We start from the raw sequence: 20,776 nt of genomic DNA on the forward strand, positions 1-20,776 counted from the left end.
TCCTTTTCTCTGATCTCCCTCTGACATGAGAGTTTTGTAATCCCCTTTCAAACTGGATGAGAGGATGACTTTATCTCAATGCCCTGAAAAGGAGCAGTGAAGAACGATGCTCATTGTGGTCTTTGGGCCATTATTGAGTCAAATTTCACTTAAAGTGTGTGAGTCATGTTAGCAGAAATAACCTGAAACAGAGGGCCTTAACAGAACCAGTGATACTGAAGAACTACTGCTTTGTCATGGGCAGACCCCCCCTGGCAGAAACCAGACCCACCTCCCCAGGGCAGAGAGCTGTTGACTTGGATCATAATCCCTTCTCATACTGGGTTGGTGGTTTGGATAGAGCGCTCTAGTTGGACTAAACAAAGCACGAATGATCCTTTTGTGTGCTGTAGAATTTAGCAGTTGACCCAGTCACTGCTGTCACTTCCACTAGTAAGCTTTTGTTATGCATTTATTATGTACTGTGTAGAACGATTGCTACCTGAAAGCCCAAGCATGAGAAACGAGTCATTGCAAAGTTTTTGATTTTGTGAGACATCCACAAATGAAGAGTTCTTTTGTTATACTTCACAAAGAATTGGACATAATAGACCAATCCAGCATCTTTCTACAGGATGTGATGTTCTGTATGGAGAGGCTTTATTAGATTTGATCTCCCCTTGCCTTTCCTCTTAATGCCCTCTTATTGAATAAAGGAATAATGTGCTGCATTGTCATTCCTTTAAGCAACAAAGACCCATTATGTTCTTATTTGGCTGAAAGTAACTATCATGCTGTAGATACCTGTTTATAAACTCTAACTAGTTTCAGTACCATTTGTGAAACTGGTGCAAAAATTTGTACTAGGCTTGAGGATGGAAAGGAATAATGCAAAATCATTTTATTACTTGCTCAGAGATGTTTTTTTTTTTTTTTTGTTTGTTTTTTTTTTGTTAAATCATATTTTCAGTTTCCCTTAATCTCAGAAGTTCATTAAGCTTTAGCTGCTGAGATATATTTAAGTTATTAATACTCTGTGTTGTCTGTGTTTTTAATCAGTGGATTCCTCCTTGCATTACTATTCCAAACGATGCGGTGGCTGAATCCATCTAAGATCACAGGTCTAAAAACTCAGTGATATTTGTTTTACAATGATATAAAAAGGAGAAATGGTTAAAACTCCCAGACCAGAGAGAAGATGATGTGGTTTTTGGTTAATCAGCTATTCATCTTCGCTTTTTTTCTCCAACCAGTGGCCAAGATCATTTTATAAAAGGAAAAAAATCCAAAGCGACACCAGGTGGTCTGTCCAGATAGCTGGAACTATTTTCTGTTACTCTGTACAAGTGTGGTAGGGTGTGTACATGAAGAAGCAGATCCTCTGAATTAATTAGATGAGGCATTTCAAGTGTCAGAGTCTGATTACACTGCTGCATCATCCTTATGTGATTGTTTCCTGGCTGGTTTCCTGGGACTTGGCATCAGGCACTCTGCTTTCAGGAGAACGGCAGCAGGTGGCTTTTTTTTTCTCTTTTTTTTTTTTTTTTTTTTTTTTTTTTTTTTTTGGATGAGGGGGGTGACACGGTAAAGTCAGTAGCGTGTCAAATCCAATGTGTAGGGACATTAGTGGTGGTGTGCATTTCCCTTGGTGTTTGTACTAGCCCTCTGTTAGAGTCGGGCACAAACATCAGCGAGACATGACGTGCATTAGTCCTAAGCCTTGAATAGGGCTCGGCATTATGACAACTTTTTGGGTTTATATTTTTGTGTTATGCATTAATTTATACATTAATAGGATGCAGACAGTGTTATCCACACAACTGGATTCTACACATGCATGCACGAAGAGTATGTGTGAGCAATAATCAGCCTCCTTTCAAGTGAATTCTTCAGCCAGACACAAATTTCTTTGAGAACAGACACAAATTTGTTTTTCTTAAGCTCTGCATGTAAACTGTAGTCCATATTTTGTGTAGCGGCACATGAGTTCCTGCTGCCGGTTCTGGTCAGAATAATAGTTACTTAAATTCACTGAAATCAGTTTACCCTGTGACTGTACAGTATTATGATTGTTTAAACTTTAAATGGCTCCTGACTGAGAAACTGACTGCGTTTAGAAATCGTCCTACTATTTAATAATGTATAAAGCATTTTCCCCAAATTTGTATCTTTTTATTTTTTTCTTTAAAGATGATTTCTGGTTCACACTATTCAGCAGTATTCTTCTTTATTGCTCCAATCTTTGATAGAAATGCATACAACAGGCTTTAATGGTGGTGGGGGAAGACCTGCACAAAAGGGATCTCCTGTTGCTTGTAATTTCAGCTCTGCTTTGTGTACTGTATTATTATACTGCTATGAAAACAGTAGTTATTGTTAGCCAAACTATCCTGCAGGAGGAAGCCATATTGACAATTTCGTACATGTAAATATTTCATGTGGACTTGAGTAGCAGCACACTGCCTGAGACTAACCTCTTTCTCTCCCAACAGGAGAAGTGACTTAAAGTAATAAATCATTTAAAAAATAATTTTACCAATGGAGAAAGTGAATGAAGGGTACATAGGATTTGAAGATTGTGTTAGACTTATGAGCTTTTAAAAAATGGAATTGGTGCCTGGGAACAGTGGGGAATAAAATCTGATTGATCAGCAGTGCTGGGTCTGTGAACACTCATGAACAGTGAAGTCAGGAATGTTTTATTTATTTCAGGGTTTCTTAGCTACACCATGTAACAGACACAACATCACTGGGACAGAGACATCCTCCAGTCCTCTGAAGCAGATTAAGATTAATAACTGGAGTAGAAGCCAAATGCTGTCAGATCTGACATTTGCTTTGGTCCACTCTCCTCCAATGATGGGCTGTGGTGTCCTTGCACTGACTGAGCAATCCGTTCTTGTCCACCCCACCCCCTCTTCCCTTCTCTCTTCTCTGCCTCTTCATCCCTTTTCCCCCTGCCTTCTGTACATGCACAGTGCTGGGAATTTGGCCAGGAACTCCTTAAGTCCTCCTTAAAACTTCCACATCCATCTAAAATTCAAACTAATGTATCATTTACCTGCATGCACAATAAAATGCAGCCCATGTCATGTTCCTGAACAGTCTATAAGATGATTAATATTCAAAGGGTCACCATGGGAAATGGACAGAATTGCTGGTGGGCAGTTCTCCTGGATATGTAGACTTGGGATGCTAAAAGCAAAATTGCAATCGAAAATGCATTCAAATTTTATTTTATTTTTTTTTGCATTATCCCTTTAGGGATGAAACAGTCATTTCTCACCAACAGTGTTGGCAGGGAGCAGGATTACTCCAACAGGAAAGACCCATGGCATCTGTCACACTGACAGTGGGTGCCTAGAGCATTAGAGCCAAAAACTGGCTGCACAGCTACCGCTAGGCTCCAGACTGCACTGAGTTGATTCATGCCTTGACTCTTTATTGTCAAGGAGATAACAAAGTCCATACAAGCCTTAGGAATGTGTGTGCCTCTGTGGAAGGAGTAAATCAGCTAGTTTTGGACAGGCTACAAACCAAACAAGGTACTGCAGGAGCTATCCATCTCACTCTACACCATTTGAAGTGATGTGAGTGGAAAGGGACTGTGGGGGGGGCAAAGACAAAAGATTGTATAATTAAACTACAATCTGTCCAGTAGATCAGTAAAATAAAAATGTCTTATTTTTTTTAAGGATAAACTGATTTGATTAAAGTATAATGGATATACTTTTTATTTTGTTGAATATTCTGGTGTATTATATAAATGTGTCAAATTCAATAAAGCAAAGTGCAACAAAAAACAACACTGACTTACTAGATGTAGGAAAGGGGGTTGTAGATGGAGTAGGTGTGGCTTCCAAAAGCCCCTCAAGCTCATGTTTACACTTCCAGTTTTGGCAAAACAGATGTTGCAGATGCTCAGTGCATTAATGGCATGGGCATATTACGGCATCTGCTCTAAATATTAATATGACTGCATGGCACGGAAAGCCCATTAGTTATCAGTGACTCCCCTCCTTTGTCGACCTTTGGCTTTCTGATGACCTCATGTTAGGACATTAACATCACATGGATGGCTGTTCAGAGCCTCTCATCTCTTTGGACTGTGGTTTGTATTGATTTCAGGCCTCTGTTGGCAGGAAATGTAATCTGTACTATTACATCAACAGCAGAACCACCAGCCACCACCCATAGACCATGTGTGAAGGCATTAATGGGGACTGTCTTTTCCTCTTTGCGCTGGTTCTCTGGATCAAAATTGATGAGTTGTGACTTTGCTATAAAACAGTGGAAGGCAGAGCAGGGTTGTTTGAGGTTATGTCTGTGAACTCCTGCTACTCTCTATGCCCATCACTTTACTGTCTTTTCTCTCTCACTCGCTCCCCCTGTAGATAAAGTCATTAACTCAATTTTGTCCACCTTGATTCCTCTTGTAATTGGGTGGTGCTTTCAGGTTATATTTTGCTTGGATGCAGTATTGGATAGGAAACGACTTCAGTAATTTTTTTCCTAGTGGTGTGTTTTTTGTTTGTTTTTGTTTTTTTCCTGCTTTTTATCAGTACCCAAACTTAAGTCTGGGCTGATATTATCTCAATGTATGGCACAATTTGCTGTGTTTGGGCTGCCCTTTACATTACGATCCAAATCATCTGTCTGATAGCAGCCAATTACAACATCCCTTAGCTATGTCTGTACAGTGGCTGTCTGATCTCTAGGAAAACAGATGGCCATTGTAATGGTTATTGTAATGTGGGAGAAGCATGCAACCCAACTGAAAGGCATCAACATTATTGTGCATTCTCCTGTTCATGTCTGTATGAGCTACCAAATCAGCAGGCCAGGTCAAAAAGAGGAAGACGCAAGGAAGATTTTTGTGCTTGTGAAGAGTCCTCGTAGTTCCTGAAGGAAAAACTAGTCCGTCTTTGTTAGAAAAATGGTTTGCATGTGAATTTTTTACAGGCTGAGATTTTGCATTGTTTGTTCAATGTTTGTTCAATGAGTGCTGGACCTGCCTGCAGCTGCAACTTGCTCATTTAACCAGCTCTCTTTACTTGTAGGTCAGTTAAAGAAGTAGTGTACGACAGCCCAGGTGGTCGACTCCATTTAATTAAAAATAAAAAATATAAATAAAATTGACAACACCTATGACAAATTATTAGTCAGCGAAATTACCTTCGCCACCTGCTAAAATTAAGCATGTTTAAAGCATTTATGTACTGGGTTCACTGTTCAAACCTGGAATCTTTTACAGTCTTTGTCTTGGAGCTTGCAGGCTAAAGACTGCCTAATGTCTGATGCACAAAGGCTGTTGATTGCTTCAGTGTGCTCCTGCTTATAGTCTGGTGCATTCATAGCTACTGAATAGGCGGCATGTACTTCTTTCTCCACACTGTCCACACAACGTCCTTTCTCATTAGTATTTCCAGTAGTGTGTATTCATCTGAAGCAAAATATTTCCTGCTGCGTGTCACATGTGAGGAAGAAAAACTGGAAATAATTGAGACTTGAAGCTGTCAGAAGCTCATGTATGAAAGTGTCTATAATGTAATATGAGACTCTGTTGTAGGCATAGTGTAAACGACGTGCGGAGGCAGATATACTGTGAAGGACTTACTAGGGAAGCAGTAAAAGGTGAGGTGTGTGGCAATAGTATGAGTTTTTGTAGTTGCAGTTGGTGTGACTTAGTAGATCACTGCAGTGTCTCATGAGAACTCCAGACTGAGTAGCAAATCAGGACCTTGGTGAAGAAGAGACTGTAAAATGTTCTTTGGGCCTTTTATGGCTATTAGTTCCCATTTCTCTTCTCACTGTGCTTTAATCTTCAGTTGGTTGGGGATTTATTTTTTTTTTTCGTTATTTTTTTGGGGGGGGGGGGGGGGAAGAAGGCATTATTACGTGGCTGTAGATGAAAGGTGCTGTTAATGGATTCCCATTGTTGAAATTACCTTTGTGGCTTATGTGTAGTTGATCATTTATTTATGCTCGTAAATGCATACAGAGGTGGAGTCTTTGATTTCATGCTTGGACTTTTGTTAACAAAATGAATGAACCACACAATAAAGCTGTGTGTTTAGGGTTTTTTTTTTTTTTTTTTTTTTTTCCACCCTTCATTGTTTTTCTCTGCCTGCAGGCCTTCTCCAGGTCTCTCAACTTCTAGACCTACGTCTGCTACATCCAGGCCTCCCACAGCTACAACCAAGCTCTCCACCGCTGCAACTGCCAAAACTGTTTCCAGAGTTAATACAGCCCCATCTACTGGCAGGACCACATCAGCACAGCCTAAACCACCAGCAGCAGCTGCTGCTAAGAAAGGTGAGAAGACAAGATACTCTTCTGAAGCAAAGTCCAATTTGACTCTGTATATCGGAGACCTATATAATGGTCAGATTTAATATCTGTAGTAAGTCTCAGCATATGTTTTTAGATATTAGTGAAAAAATGTTTGTGTGAATCTTTGGAATAGAAATGCCTTGTATTTGTTTCTACTTTAGCACTTTGTACTCAAATTAAAATAGTCAGCTACCTGCATTTGACTACTCATACATCAGCTGCATGATGATCAACCAGTAGGAGTGTATGAATTTATGTTTTATTAATTTTTATTTATCTTCTCACCAGATGTCACTCGACCACCACTTACTACACCAGTCAAGAAACCCACAACAGCTGCAGCTGCTACTACCAAAAAACCCGAACCCTTTAAACCTGTGGCCACCGTAAAGGTGAGCACTACATCTAAATCATCCACGACAAAGCCAGTGGACTCAAAGGCATCACAGTTCAAACCAACACAGCCTGCAAAACATGCCCTCACAAAGAAACCCGTCGCTTCTCAACGATCACTTGCCACTAGCAGACCACCCTTTGGCCAAACGGCACCTTCCTCTCCAGCCAACAAAGCGGCAAACGACATGCCCTCTAAAACAAAACGTGGACCCAAACCCACTCAGACTGTCCCACCATTCTCTGCCACCAAGAAGAAAGACGTTTCAAACACTACCACATCTGCTGAAGCGTCAGAGAGTAACGCAGCAGCTGCAGTAGCCGCCACTGCAGCTGCAGTTGCAGCTGGTACTGCAGCAGCAGCTGTGCTAACTGAAACGCAAGCAGAAGCCAAAGCAGCCTTACCACAAGAGTCATCCTTTGCTGCACCAGAGGAGGTGCCTGCCCCAGCTTTGCCTCAGGAGACCACTGCAGAGATGGCACCTCAAGAGGCCCCTCAAAGCCAAGAAGTGGCTCACTCTCCTCCACCGTGTTCTGAGACAACCTTACCAGAGAAGTCTCTGCTCAAAAAAGAAGTTGAAGGCAGTGCTCCCTTAACAACAACAGCACAGGAGCCAACCCCTTCGTCAGTCATGCCTTCATTATCACCCGAGGCCTCAACTCCAGACTTGTCAGAAGCGAATGTTGACTTGTTAACAGACCAGGCCTCCTCTGCATCTGCAGTCCTTCCAGCAGCGGCAAATGCTGTCCCTCAGATAGTCCCTCCGGCCAATCTAAATGAGGAAGAAGATGAAGAGGAGAGGGAGGGAAGCCAGCTGGTTTCTGTGTCTGAAATGAGTGGAACCACACAGCCCACAGAGGAGTCCCGCCCTGGGTCAGCTGGACTAGTTGGGGGGTCTGCTTGGAGAGCCGGTGGTGCCTTGCTCTCTGAGCTGGACTCTGAGGAGGTGAGCGGCAGTCAGCAGGGCGCATCTGAACTGAGCGCCCCTGGTGTCCTGGAGGGCACAGAAAGCACTGATGATCTGGGAGATGGTAGTCTCAAAGGAGCCATTGACATGGAAGGAGCCTCAGCAGGTTCTCCTGACTTTGAGAAGGTTCCTGACATACCAGTTAATGATTTTGATGAAGACGAAGATGACGATGAGGACGAGAATGATCGGGTGATTGACATGGATGTAGGCTCCGAGCGGGCAGATGAACCGCCAAGACCCAGGCATGACAATGATGTAGAAGAGGAGGAAGACGATGATGTGGAGATGGCGAGTGAGGGGGTGACTGAAAGTGGGTTAGAAAGCTACGGGAATGCAGATGAGGATGACTTTGCTGAGGATGAAAGGCTGGACAACTTGAACAGGGTGGCCCAACCACCACCTCCGCCGCCTCTGCTGCCTGCTGCACCAGCTGCTCAGTGGGACCAGCTAAACCCTTTTGCAGATCCCTGGGCAGAACATCAACATCAACAGCAACAGCAACAGCGGGTTCTTGATCCTGAGCTGGTGGGAGCAGCTGCAGCAAGCCCTTTAGCAGACCCTTTGCGAGCAGATTCTGAGACCCCAACGCAGACCTCAGCTCATGCCTGGCTGGAAATGGGATCTGCCCCTTTTGTTCATGAAAGCTTAGAAGTTCCCCATCATTTGTCTATCAAAGAGGAGCCACAAAATCTAGAGGGCCAAATGTACTTTGATCAGACCAATACAGCTCCAATGCAGACTGCGCACCCACCCCCCCTCTCTGCACCTGGAATGTCTCTGTCAAGCACCGTTAGCAGTGAGACCAGCACACCTGAGGAACTGGGGGACTATAACCGAGACGTAAAGCTCCAGCCACAAAGTTCACAAACCCCAGTGCTTTCTCCACAGCCTGATCTGGAGGGAGGAGATGAGGAAGAAACTGAGCCAGAGACCCTCCCTGCTGATGAAGTTTTGGGAGGCCCTGCAACTGCCCCAACCTCCAACCCGTCCTCATCCTCAGTAACAGAAGATGAGGCCAGTGACACGGAAGGAGAAGCTCAGCTGGATGATTCCTTGGAGACGCCACTAGTCTCCAACATAACCTTTGACAGCCAGCCTTCAGCCCAGCGCTGCCTGTCCACTGTGGAAGAGGGAGAGGAGGCTGAGACGGAGACAGAGGGCCGTGCAGGGGAAGACACCACTCCACCCTCGGCTACTTCACTGGCATCCTATGGCTTTGACACAATCACCACAACTTCAAACTCCAACGCTCAGTCCACAGGGGAGAACTGTATCAAAAGCCCTGGTATTTTCTCCTTGGAGGAGCTGCCCGAGGAAGCCAAGGAGTCCTGTTTGATCCCACAGCCGTGTCTCGCAGAGCAGCAGTATATAGAGTGTGGGAAGCAGGAAGGAGAGTCGGCTCAACATGTCAGAGAGGAAGCGCCGGGGTCAGATGAAGCGCCAGATCGTCCATCCACTCACCGTTTACAGCAACCAGAGGAAAACCTGGATGATGCCCAGCCTCCATACTATTCTGCTGTGTGTGATAAAACTGAGGACTCTTTTGCAGGTAACGTATAGTTCATCATCTCCCTAACAGCCCAAATCATGACCCTGTCCTCCTTTTGGCCCTGTAGACCAGTCTCCCCTTAATATCAGTTAGATTTCTTGTTGTTTGATCTGCAATCTTTGGGTGTGGATGTAATCAAAGTTAAACTCCCAAAAAAAGGAAAAAAGAAACGGAGAGCAAAAACAGGACAACCATGGCACTTCAACCTGATATTAAATTTCCATTTAGAGCATATGGCTTCAATTCCTGTATGTGCAATAGCTATGTCTATTTCCATGTAATGTGTGAGCGTGCCTGGGTTTTGGTTTCTGTTCAACACAGAATTTTGTGGCTGCCCTGAACTGGCATGGATGTGACTTGTCTGTTTACAGCTCTTAACGACGGAAACATAACAAAAGAAATGTGGAATGATGTTTCCATGTGTATTTATCCTGTTGCATTTTACTGAACTAAGAAGCTAATGGCTAATCATGAGATTCTGATTGTATGTTCATGTTTGAGTTTGCTCTCCTACATTACACAGGCTTAATCTTCTTGCACTTTAAATTGTACCCTGTCCTTTTTTTCTTTTGTTCGTCCATCTTTTTGGAGTAATGAACCTTAAAACTTTAAATAAAGATTAGATTTTTACTGTGATTTATCCTCCTACTCTACAGTTTATTTTTAAGTGGGCATTTGGGAACGGCGTGTAAATGCTTTTCATTGATATATGGATTTGTATCTATAATAAGTCCTCACATTACTGCTATTAAACGTATCTCCTTTTAATAACTGTCATACACTTGCAGAGAAACATACTTGAGTTATACTTTTATCTTGAAAATCGGACTTGGTAAGCAGTGAGACTCATCAAATGGTCTAAATATCACAAACTGAATGAGTGAACTGATCATTCGCTAAATCAGACCCTCGAACACATCTCAAGCAGCCAAGAAGTTTGAAGCCTCATCGTCGGGCATCGATGGAACCAGCTCTGCTCATTCTTCTTCTACTACTGCAATTTCCCTCCAGTTCACTGAGGGTGTGTTGCTATTTCAGCTCTTTTCTACTACCCTTTTAAGCATTCTCGCTGCACTGTGTTAATGTTAACAGAGCTTATGCATGTCAGTGTTGCACACTGGGTTGATTTCATCTCATTACTTTGGATTGGTGTGTTTGGGGACAGCTCGATAGCTTGGCTCTAGAACAATATCTACCTTTTTTCTTTTTCCATTTGAGTTCTTCTAAAGCCAAGCTATGATTTTTGGTTTCTCTTGTGATGCTGGATGTCTGAAAATGCATGGAGAGCTTTTGCATGCATCACTGGTTGTCTAACTATAAACTCTGTTCACGGGTGATGACTGTCAAGAGCTTGCAGTAAGCTTTTCTTTGGTTGTTCATGTCTCACTGTATTTGATAGTGATTGCATATACAGGAAGTTTGGCTGCTTTTTTTTGCATATTTACAAAAAAGAAAAACACGAAACAAACCTTTTGCTCTCTGCACAAATTTCCCACACTCGGCCCAGTCACTGCCCTGAGTCACCTCACCTTAGGAAACAATTTTATTGTTTTGTTTTGGTGTGTTGAGATTTTTTTTTTTCCTTCTCATTATTGTTTTAATTATTTAAACCCCTCTGACAATGCCACACTGTCACTTGCAAAATTACAGATAACTGCTGGTCACTTTGGTGCTGTAGGCTACCGGCAGACGTTCGGCCTTGGCTTTACAGCGCTTTCATCATTTCTTTATCTAGTACAAGCCTTTAAAGGCTGCCCTTTCCCTCTACACCCTTTCTGCTTGTACTCACACTGCACCGCTGTCACTGTCCTGCTGCCTGTTACCTTCTGTTGTATGTCATGCTACTTGAATCTTCCTTCCCACTTCCTCTCTCACAGGCTTCACTGCACTACCGCACCCTCACCGCCGCGATCACGCAGCATACACCAGAGCCTACTATGACATTATCAAACCTCACAGCGCTGGCGTTACCCCACCGAGGTTGACCTGTGCCGACCTCCCTCCCAGGAGCCTCGAGCAGCAGGCGCTGAGCCCTCAGCTCCGCAGGCTGGAGCAACATCAGAGACAGCTGCAGGAGCTGGAACAACGTAGGGAACAACAGAGCAAACCACTTGAGGAGGCGGAGCAGGAGAGGAAGAGGAGGCAGGAAGAGGAGCAGAGAAGGAAGAAAGAGGAAGCTGAAGAAGAAATAAAGCGCAATAAAGAGGAGGCAAGGCGGATAAAGGAGCAAGCAGAGGCAGCCAAGAAAGAGGAGGAGGAGCTTAGACAGAGGAGAGACCTGGAGCTGCAGCTGCAGCAGCAACAAGAGGAGCTGAAGCAAAGGCAGCAAATCATGCAATGGCAGCAGGAGCTACAGCAGTCTAACAAAGGTCAGACGGTGTTGCTGTCCCCCTCCTCTGCCCTCTGCACCATCTACGAAGCCCTGGAGAACAGTGATGAAGAGGAAGTGGATGGTGAGGAAGAAATAAACGAGCTAAAACCTACTAAACACAAGGAACCTAAGCAAAAGGACGTTCACCATCCTTCCCAGGATGGAGAAAGTTCCTCCCCTTCCCAGTCTCCAGAGCGGCCTCCACCCTTGGATCTGGACTGGGGGAAGAAAGTGGACATAGTCCAACAGCTGATTAATCAGACCCTGCTACTGAATGGAGATAGTTGCTCCTCGCTGCTGTTGTTGCCAGGAGGTGCAGGAGGCACACTAAGCCCCCTGGAGAGCAGCATGTGGCCCAGTCTGCTGCCTTCACTCGCTCCTCCCTCTGCCACGGTCACCTCCGTGAGTAGTTTCTCCCCCGAGGCCACGGGCAGTTCGCCACAGGGGGAGTGGACGGTGGTAGAGCTGGAGACTCACCACTGAAGGACCAGTCACGCATTCATACAGGGAACGTGACACAAGTCCTGCCAGTTTATGCACACACCACAGGGTGACGAACAGTCTACTGTATAAACTCCCGATATTCACTCCTGGAGAAGAGCCGTATGGATTGAGGTAAACATTTTGGGCTGGGCATCATCAATATTACATAATCTGATAAGGAACATAAATGAGATCACACTTAAGTCACTTGCAATTTTCAGAGTACACGAAGGGATCACAAAGGCAAATTGTATTACTCTGCCCAGACCCATGATCATGTGGTGCTGTAGATCAGTGGTTCCCAACCAGGGTGGCGAATGACTTTGTTCCACGCACTCTTTATTTTTTTTAGACTTTCTTTGAATCTTGTTTTTCTTCCAAACTACTGAGTATGTCTACTTACTGGGGGCTTTGAAAGCAGCTAAAATTCAGAGCTGTGGCAAAAAGTGACCAATGTTATTTTTAAGAGATGGAACCACTGCCCCGAGTTAATTTCAGAGATGATGGTTTTTCTTCCTGTACTGTGAAAACAAGCACAAACAAAACTGTTACCAATGTTTGGTGGTGCTACAGTTGAATTATTGGCTGGTTCTCCAAACACGTTGCTGTTAATTAATGCAAAAAAGTTAATGAGTAAGACTCTCAGGCAGTATTTAAGATGGTAAATTAAACTAAATGGACTGAAAAGGTGAAACGTCTTTAGGTAAATATTTAAAATTCTTCTCTGCAAGTAGGAAAAATGTTCATTGCCAACACTATAAAGAGAAATGTATCCATAGCGTCAGTTACCGTATGTTTGGTTGTATTTCTATGCTCGTTTATTTTTACTATTCTGAATGAGAAAAGGGATCAGATTAGAGCCCGAGCTGAAAGGACAGCAAGGACAATTTTAAAGAAAACAAACAAACAAATCAACCAATGTCAAATTTTTGAATTGCCAAACATTAGTCTTAAAATTCTAAATCAGTCAGGCTTGACTGATATTCAAACCCGATTTTTAGGTCTGCTTTAACGTGCATGTAAAACCAGGCAAGACTGAAGAACAGGACCTGAGCTGTGACACCGCCTGAGAGCCTCTGCTGAAAGCCTCTCACTCTGCAGGCGAAGAACCCGAGCTTCATCTCTGCCGATGAAACTCAAGCAGATGAGCACAACCTGACGCCGCACGCTGAAACTCAGCACCTCACTTACCTCTCGCACAACTCTAAACACCAACTTTACACACTAGAACATCACACACCTGAAACCATACGATCACTAACAGACTCCCATCATGCACCACATCTATTGACTGACAGGGTGGAACTGGACACTGTTGCTGAATCTCTGTACTCACGCGCACACAGTGCCAAACAGCAACTGCTGATCCCAGTAAGGCAAACTGTTCCTCACTTGAACCTGCGATATTTTTTTTTTTTTTTTTTTTTTTTTTTTTTTTTTTGTTGTGTGGGTGTTTGTTTTTGTTTTGTTTTTTTTGTTTTTTAAATCAAAGCCATACCTGTTAATTTGTTTGTTTACATGCATCATCATCACTTTAGGTAAAAGTGGGAACACACTCAGATTGCACTTAATTCAATTCCTTATAGTGTTTTAAATTTTTACCCGTTCAAATCTAGTTATTCTTGAGGCCTAGACGTCCCTGTTGTCCTATTTTAATGTAAGTTATTCCAGATTGAGGTAAAAGAAATCGTTAGATTAGGACAAGATGAAGGAAATGATGTCAGTCTGAGCTGCTCAGATCGCATTTCCTCACCAAAGGTCAGTACAACCTGTGGTCTGTGCAACCCCTTTGAAACACTGGAATCAGGTTTTAGTAAGCTTGTGTTCTTATCATTATTATCATTGTTTAGAATGGACAGAACTGGTTAGTGTTTAAATGCTTTTGCAGGATCTGTAGCCCAACGTTATATTTAAAGTCTTCCTTAGGTTCTCATACTTGCGTTGCTTCAGTGACAGACTGCATGCTTTAAGGCCAGCTGTCAGATGCAGATTCAACGCAACCACTGAGCTCTGGGTTTAACCGACACTGCTGTGAGGTGCGAGGAGATGTTTAAAAGTGCCATATGTTGATGTCCGTTTGTGTTTAATTCTGCTTCTAGTTGTGAATCTAAATGGAGGGCTCATAAATCTGGCACTCGTCGCCCCTCCCCTCCATCCACATCCTGTTGAGTCAGTTCTTGGCTCGCTGCCTTGGCCTTTCCGCTGTGGATCAGTGGCATAAAGACCGAATTGTGTTTGATAATGGAATTCAAAGCAGGGACCCGAATATTAAACCGCAGACTGAGACTCGATGTTCGGTACTTTTGCCCTTTCCCACGATTGGCTCCAGCAGAGAGTCCGCCACATGTTCGAGCGTATTCTAAAGTTTGCATTCCTGCAGCTCCAGGCGGGGAACACGTGGCGCTCAGTATTTTTTATGTCCTTGGTGTGTTTTCAAGTATTTGCGGGTATATCATTAAAGACTGATCACTGTAATGAAGGGATACTCCACTTTACTTTTGTACTTCAGAGTTTTAGAGTTATAGTAGCAGTTTTAAGAGTTATATTTAGATTTTTATTGAATAGAGAATGAAAGATGTTGAGTGTAAATGGTAGATTTTATTCTAAGTAAATTGCCTTTCTTCATGTTCAACCAACAGAACTAATGAGCTGAATGGTTACAAGGTCAAACTGAACACATTTCGTTATTTACTTGGGCTCAGAGTCCGTCGGGCTCTCATTTGCTTTGTAATTTATTGAAAAGGAAGCCTGTGTGTGCTCCTTTAATGTCTTCGTGAACCGGGTGAAATGAACCGAATCGGGCCGTCTCGCTCAAGGCCCAGACCGTGGCAGCTTGTTCTGAAGTGTAATGTCTTTGTTCATTTCTGTAGGCAAATCTGTGATTGTGTGTAATTATTACAATGCAATGTTTCATGTAAATAAAATGGGGTTTTTTTTTAATAACACTTTGCCTTTTCTCAACATGAGCGATTACAAATTGTACAACTGTGGGAATGTTGAAAACATCAGACATGAACTCTGCAGAAATCTTTTACAACCTAAAAACCATACATGCAAACTTCACAGTATTGAACAACTTCACCTCCTCAGGTTTTCAGGCGCCTCTGTGTTTTTACAACTAACAAAAGTAGAACAGTTTCTCTTCTGATGTCCAGATGCAAACTAAAAGACACTGAACCTTCTAACAGCTGGACATTCTAGGGTTCGTGCGCAACAGGCTTTGTCTACTTTAAAATATGATGGCATGTGCACTAATAGAGACACGACCTATTTACAGCCCCTTCAGACATGCACCGCTTTCCCAGAGTTCCCACAGATGTGTTTAAGACGCTGTCCTTTTATTTTTAAGGTTAAGGATTGGTTTCCAGATGTCATCTGAACAGCTCAGCTTCAGGTCTAAAGGTGCCTCCTGGTCAATTGCCATCAACAGCTGTGATGCTAATATGACTGAAGTAAATGTAGTAGGATTTGTTTATGCTGAGTCACAGTAGTACAAGACTCTAGATGTCGATATGGGTTAATCAGATGAGCAGAGAACAGCCTCTTTATTGTTTGCAGTAACGTTAAAGCATGTCCACTCTCAGCCCGTCTCTCAATCACTGCTGCAGGAGTGTCTGAATGAAGCGGTGAACGTAAAAGTAGCATGCCTGAATGCAGTCGCTGTGACCAACCAGTGAAGTGGTCACGTATCGCAAACAACACGGAAACACACAAATACTTAATTCTTGCTCTGACGTCCAAACTGAAACTAGATGTTCAAACGTCTCGCATCAGCTGGATGCAGATGAATCGGCAACACGCTGCATTCAACGTACTTTAAACCTTGAACAGTTTCTTAGGTCTTGTATAAGGCACCAAAACGATGCTCGTTGCTAATCTGTCTCCAGAGTCAAAAGCAGCTTCATCAGGGAGTCTGTAGCCTTGCAGCTAGACGGCTCGTCCTCACCCAGAAACAAGAGTCTGTGGTAGTTGGCCAGAGGGACCTCACACAAGATCCTGAGACATGAACACAGATGAGTCAGAAAATCCTAATCGGGGACACAGCTCAGAGTTTTCATAAATAGCAGCCTACCAGTCATTTATATCATCTGAGTTGGGATCCGGGTCCACCTGCACCCAGCGACCAATGGACCAGATCCCCTTCAGATCATCATGACTGCAGCTATCATCAGCCTCTCTGTGTGGCCTGAAATCCTCACAGCACAGGAAGTAGCTTGAAACCCAGGAATGACACATGAAAGGTGAGAAGTTTTAATGACTTAAAGTGAGCAAGAAATAGGAAACGGAACATGGAGATGCTTCAACATCCAGACTCACTAATCAGTTTCTGCCTCTTTCTCTTCATCGTTGTGGAGTTTCTCCACGTTCCAGCGCATGCGTTTGTACAGCCCCGTGTTGACCTGGGAGAGGTACGGCGTGGGTACACAGTAACGGAAAATGGTCAGCCTCAGGTGGCCGAGCTGACTCTGGCCGATGCAGAACTGAGACACGCTGGGAACAAAAACGCAAAAGACGTTGATGTTCAGAGTGAAAGGTTTATAGCAACAGTCACAGTGTTGGGGTTGTGCAGAGAAGACGAAAATGATGGGAGTATTAAAAAAAAAGAATCACAAAATGCTGATTCTCAACAGTAGGTTCTGCACGCAGGTGCAAAGAAAATGTGAAGTAATCTGTAGGACAGGGAAGAAATGTGACCACATGAGGTTTAAAATTATTACAGGTTTATGTGTGACAGCTAAACAGTACTAGATATAAAATGTGGACATGAGCAGAAACAACAGGAGGATGAGGATTTGGAGAATCATAAGTTAGTCACATTGATAACTTGTAATGACGTAACAGTTTCAAAAGTTTAAATAAATACATCAGTGGCATGAATGTCATGGTAAATTTTGTCTTTTTTTATTATAGAATCGAACTGTTCTTTTTCCAGGGTGGAATAATTGCACCGTATACATCTTCAGTAACAATTGGGTGCACAAGTTTGAATTTATTTTGGATTGACTCTAATCCATACAGAGTCAAAGAATACATACATTCCCGCTAATATGCTCATGGAATAATTCTGGCTGGATATTGGCTCCAGCAGTTTCATGGCAGGCTTGAGCTTTGCTGGCTCCTGGATGGTTCCTGAGCATCCTAACCGATCCCATCTGTGGGTGACCGTTTGGGTCTGCAGTTAGAAATGGCTCCAAAAGAAGACCTTCCTGACTTCTATAAATCTACAATTCTCCTCCTTAGATCTTCAGAGTTCCTCGGACTTTCTCATTGTTCTAAATCCAATGTGTGCTGTCCAACAAATCGTTTTTATGCAGCAAAGAGAAACTACCAGTTTTAGTCAATCATGATCACTAACACAAGGTTAATGTGTATTAGTCAGGCTTGGCCTTGTCAAGTTAGAGTTCATTATAGAATCTCCATCTCCACTTATTACAGGGCTTGAGTGAGTTAATTTATATTTTTTGACTTTAGAGAAAATCCAAAATAAATTCAAACTTGTGCACCCAATTCTTGAAAAAGAACGGTTCAAAATTTTAAAAGCATGACATTCATTCCCATAATGAGTGGATGCAAACTTCCACCCACAACTGTAGCTCGATAAGACTAAATTCTGCTTCATAGTACAAACACACCGTAAACAAAAGCAAGTATTCGTTTGCATAAGCGTGCACCTTTGGGGCTCCTTCTCATCCAAACTGAGAAGATTGTAGCTGGAACACCTCAGCAGCATCTGCTCCAACTTGTCACACAGCTGCTGTGAGAAGTCCAGCAGCTGCACACACACATACACACAGTTTAGAGTAAATATAAACCACAAAATTTTCAAGTTGTAGACACACACGGCACCGATACACCTTCCGCTCGGGCAGTTTGTTCCAACAGCTGATGCACACACTGTTCTGAAGCGACTGACCACAACAACATAGGATTCATTTCTTATATGAAGTGCAATAAGCTTTCTGTCAAATACATAATTTAACTACTCAACAGATGAACCTGTTGCTTCCAATCAAAGTCAACTACAGTGGTGCGAAAAGTGTTTGTTGCCTACATGATTTCCTTTATTTGAGATTTTCAAATCAATTTAATTAACAAGTAAACAAATGTTTTTTCTAAATGCAGGTGTTTATCATCAAGAGGTGGGGGGGTTAAAAAAAAAAACCCTACAACTTCAGCAATGTTTATGGTGTTTGAAATTCCTTTTAGCTTGCAATCTGAGCATGGTAACTTTCCAAACTTTTCATATGCATGAGGAAAAAAATGCTATAAAACTGTGAAAATTTACCCTTGTGCAACTCTCAGCTGGCAGAGGGTTGCTTTGGGACACGATGCTTCTGGTTAGGTGTTCCAGGTGGTTAAAGAAAGGCTGACAGGTGTACAGGAAATTCTGCACAGCAGTAACTACAGTGTCCCTGCTTACACACTTCTGCCTGCCAGGACACAAAAAACCTTCATGATACAGAGAAATGACCAAAATGAGTGCAACAAAGCAGGAACCTACCCCTGGATGAGGCAGTCAAGTACGCAATCTGTTTTGCTCAAGAAGAACTGGAGCTGCAGCCAGATGCTTTTCTCAACCTGGCTCAAGTCTGGGCAGCTGCAGCACCCATATTTACCACAGGATGGCGCCACAGCAACGTCAGCTAAAAACGATAGTTGCTTCTCCGCCTCTGAAACACCTAATCATGTGCATAAACACAGAGAACAGCATGATGATGATCGCTTCACAGTGTTCTTTCATTAAGGTTTAATATTTTCTGAAAAAGAAATACAAGAATTAGAAACTTTGGAGACAGAGATATTTTTAGAGTAATGCTGACTGCAAAGAAAGCCATTACCAAAAACGTCTCCATACTGTTTACTACATGATGGAGAGGCTGATGTTCTCCTGTAGGTTTAAACCACATCAATTTACAGGGTTTTGGATCAGACTGGAACGATTTCATTTTGATTGGTTTGTTTCTTCAAATGTTTATGAATTTATGAAAGAAAAATTATAAAAGTAACAGTAAATTAAAAGGGTTGTTAGATGTTTATTTACATTTTATGTTGTTTTTTAAAATTGGTTTTCTTTTCTTGAATTAGTATTATGTTTTTTCCGATTCATTATTTATTCATTTTCTACTTTTTATTTTTTTTAGGAGAAAAACCATGCACGCCTGTGATCAAAACCATTTTTCACTTTATATTTATTACTAAACATTTAAAAGAATTTTACTAAACCATAAAATGAATGGTGCACATGTGCTATACCCACATAAATTAAAACATAATAGAAAACAGATGATGGTAAAACACCTCTTTATACAGCCTCCTGTGTTCCAGTCTCTACATCACTTTTGTGGTGCGATTACACTAAAACAAATGTGTAACCGTGATGTTCCTACAAATTCATGTATCGATCAGCTGACTCTAACTTTATGTCCAAACTACTCAAACTGAGCTAATGCACTCATTTCTAATCTCTCCTGCTCACTCTGCCTCCTGTCATTTTGCTAATGCTGGCGTCTCCAAACCATACATCATAGCAGGTCTCACTACCATAATGCAACTTTATCACTCTTTCTGCTTCTCCAAACAGTCATCTCGACCCACTCCACCCTCCAATCACTGTCTGCTTCACCTTTCTTGTGCACTATCCATTAAATTGGATGGTTGAACCCAGATATTTCAATTCAGCTACCTTTACTTACTGTCCTTCTTGTATCTTCACTGTTACACCTCAGACTCATGTATTCTGTCTCGCTTCTATTGACTTTCATTCCTCTTCTCTCCAGAGCATACCTCCACCTCCTCCTCATTAATCCATCTGTTATTCCTACCACACACCTGTATTCATACATGTCCTGCTGGCCAGCCTTGTAATCCTCTATCAAGGCACCGACAGCAAATTCTTAGTAGTGCTCTTTGTCATCATTAAACCATACTGGCGATCAGCGATTGCCACCTCTCTCCTTAAACTAGCTTAAACGATTCTTTCCCACAGCTTCATAGTATGTCTCATCGGCTTTATCCCTCTGTTGTTACTACAGCTCTTACACTTTTGTTCTTGAAAATAAGTACCACTTCTTCCCCGTTTCTTCCTCTAACTCTCCAAAACGGTGTTAAACGGTGCCCTCTCTTTTAAACATCTTCATACCTCCACAGGTATGTGATCCGGACCAGCCACCTGCCCACTCTTCATCCTCCTCCTAACAGCCAATTTTCTTTTGCACTGACATGTACTACAGTGTCTTCTACCCTCTGACCTGTATATGTGCCGATTTGCAGACGGTCCTTGCCGTCTGAATCCTGTAGATCCAGATCCAGGTGTTGCCCTGATGCTGACACTTCAGTGACCGACATGCTTCCCGCTGCAGGCAAGTGGACGTTAACTGAACAGCTGCTGAAAATCAAACTACATTAGAGAAGCATTTCTGGCATTGCCACAGGCATCACGAGTGAACTCTTTACTAACGTCCTGCTAATTCACGATAACACAGCGATCTAGCTAGCTATGAGACGCAAACACGAAAAGAAAGTGAAATTTGGCAGCAAAATACTGTTTTTATTAGAATTAACGAAAATGATTGTTAAATGTTATGCTGGGATCGCCCCAGCTCACTAGCACGTTTACTGGGAGCCGGCGTTTACCATTAACAACTTCGCTAGCTTAGCTGTTAGCCGTTACCCTTCTTTTGCACGTCAGCCTCTTGT

At 42.7% G+C, this 20,776-nt stretch overlaps 2 protein-coding genes across 3 annotated transcripts in view; one reads left to right on the forward strand and one right to left on the reverse strand.

Annotated features, from left to right (window-relative positions):
• Positions 1 to 15,016, forward strand: part of prr36a (proline rich 36a) — a 30,237-nt gene extending 15,221 nt beyond the window's left edge. For both annotated transcript variants that reach the window (XM_004539255.5, XM_004539254.5), the window contains exons 4-6: positions 6,113 to 6,294; positions 6,601 to 9,225; positions 11,103 to 15,016. In XM_004539255.5, the coding sequence (XP_004539312.2) occupies positions 6,113 to 6,294; positions 6,601 to 9,225; positions 11,103 to 12,079 (3,784 nt within the window). In that variant the 3' untranslated portion in view covers positions 12,080 to 15,016. The remainder of the gene's footprint in view (positions 1 to 6,112; positions 6,295 to 6,600; positions 9,226 to 11,102) is intronic.
• Positions 14,988 to 20,776, reverse strand: lg6h19orf67 (linkage group 6 C19orf67 homolog). Its single transcript, XM_004539251.4, has 8 exons — positions 20,751 to 20,776; positions 20,329 to 20,433; positions 18,582 to 18,759; positions 18,366 to 18,510; positions 17,752 to 17,852; positions 16,397 to 16,570; positions 16,152 to 16,292; positions 14,988 to 16,075 (listed from the first exon to the last, which is right to left on the reverse strand). The coding sequence occupies exons 2-8, from the start codon at positions 20,423 to 20,425 to the stop codon at positions 15,952 to 15,954; spliced, it is 960 nt and encodes a 319-aa protein (XP_004539308.3). The 5' UTR covers positions 20,426 to 20,433; positions 20,751 to 20,776; the 3' UTR covers positions 14,988 to 15,951.

This window comes from Maylandia zebra, linkage group LG6 (genome assembly GCF_041146795.1).
Source record: "Maylandia zebra isolate NMK-2024a linkage group LG6, Mzebra_GT3a, whole genome shotgun sequence".
In the NCBI taxonomy this organism is placed as follows: domain Eukaryota; kingdom Metazoa; phylum Chordata; class Actinopteri; order Cichliformes; family Cichlidae; genus Maylandia; species Maylandia zebra.

Excerpts from the sequence above, each read along its gene's own strand:
- lg6h19orf67 (XM_004539251.4), bottom strand. The coding sequence starts at position 20,425 with ATGTCGGTCACTGAAGTGTCAGCATCAGGGCAACACCTGGATCTGGAT. Across the intron at positions 18,511-18,581 it reads CTTGACTGCCTCATCCAGGG|GCAGAAGTGTGTAAGCAGGG; the intron begins GTAGGTTCCTGC and ends GTGTCCTGGCAG. Across the intron at positions 17,853-18,365 it reads CAGCTGAGAGTTGCACAAGG|CTGCTGGACTTCTCACAGCA; the intron begins GTAAATTTTCAC and ends GTGTGTGTGCAG.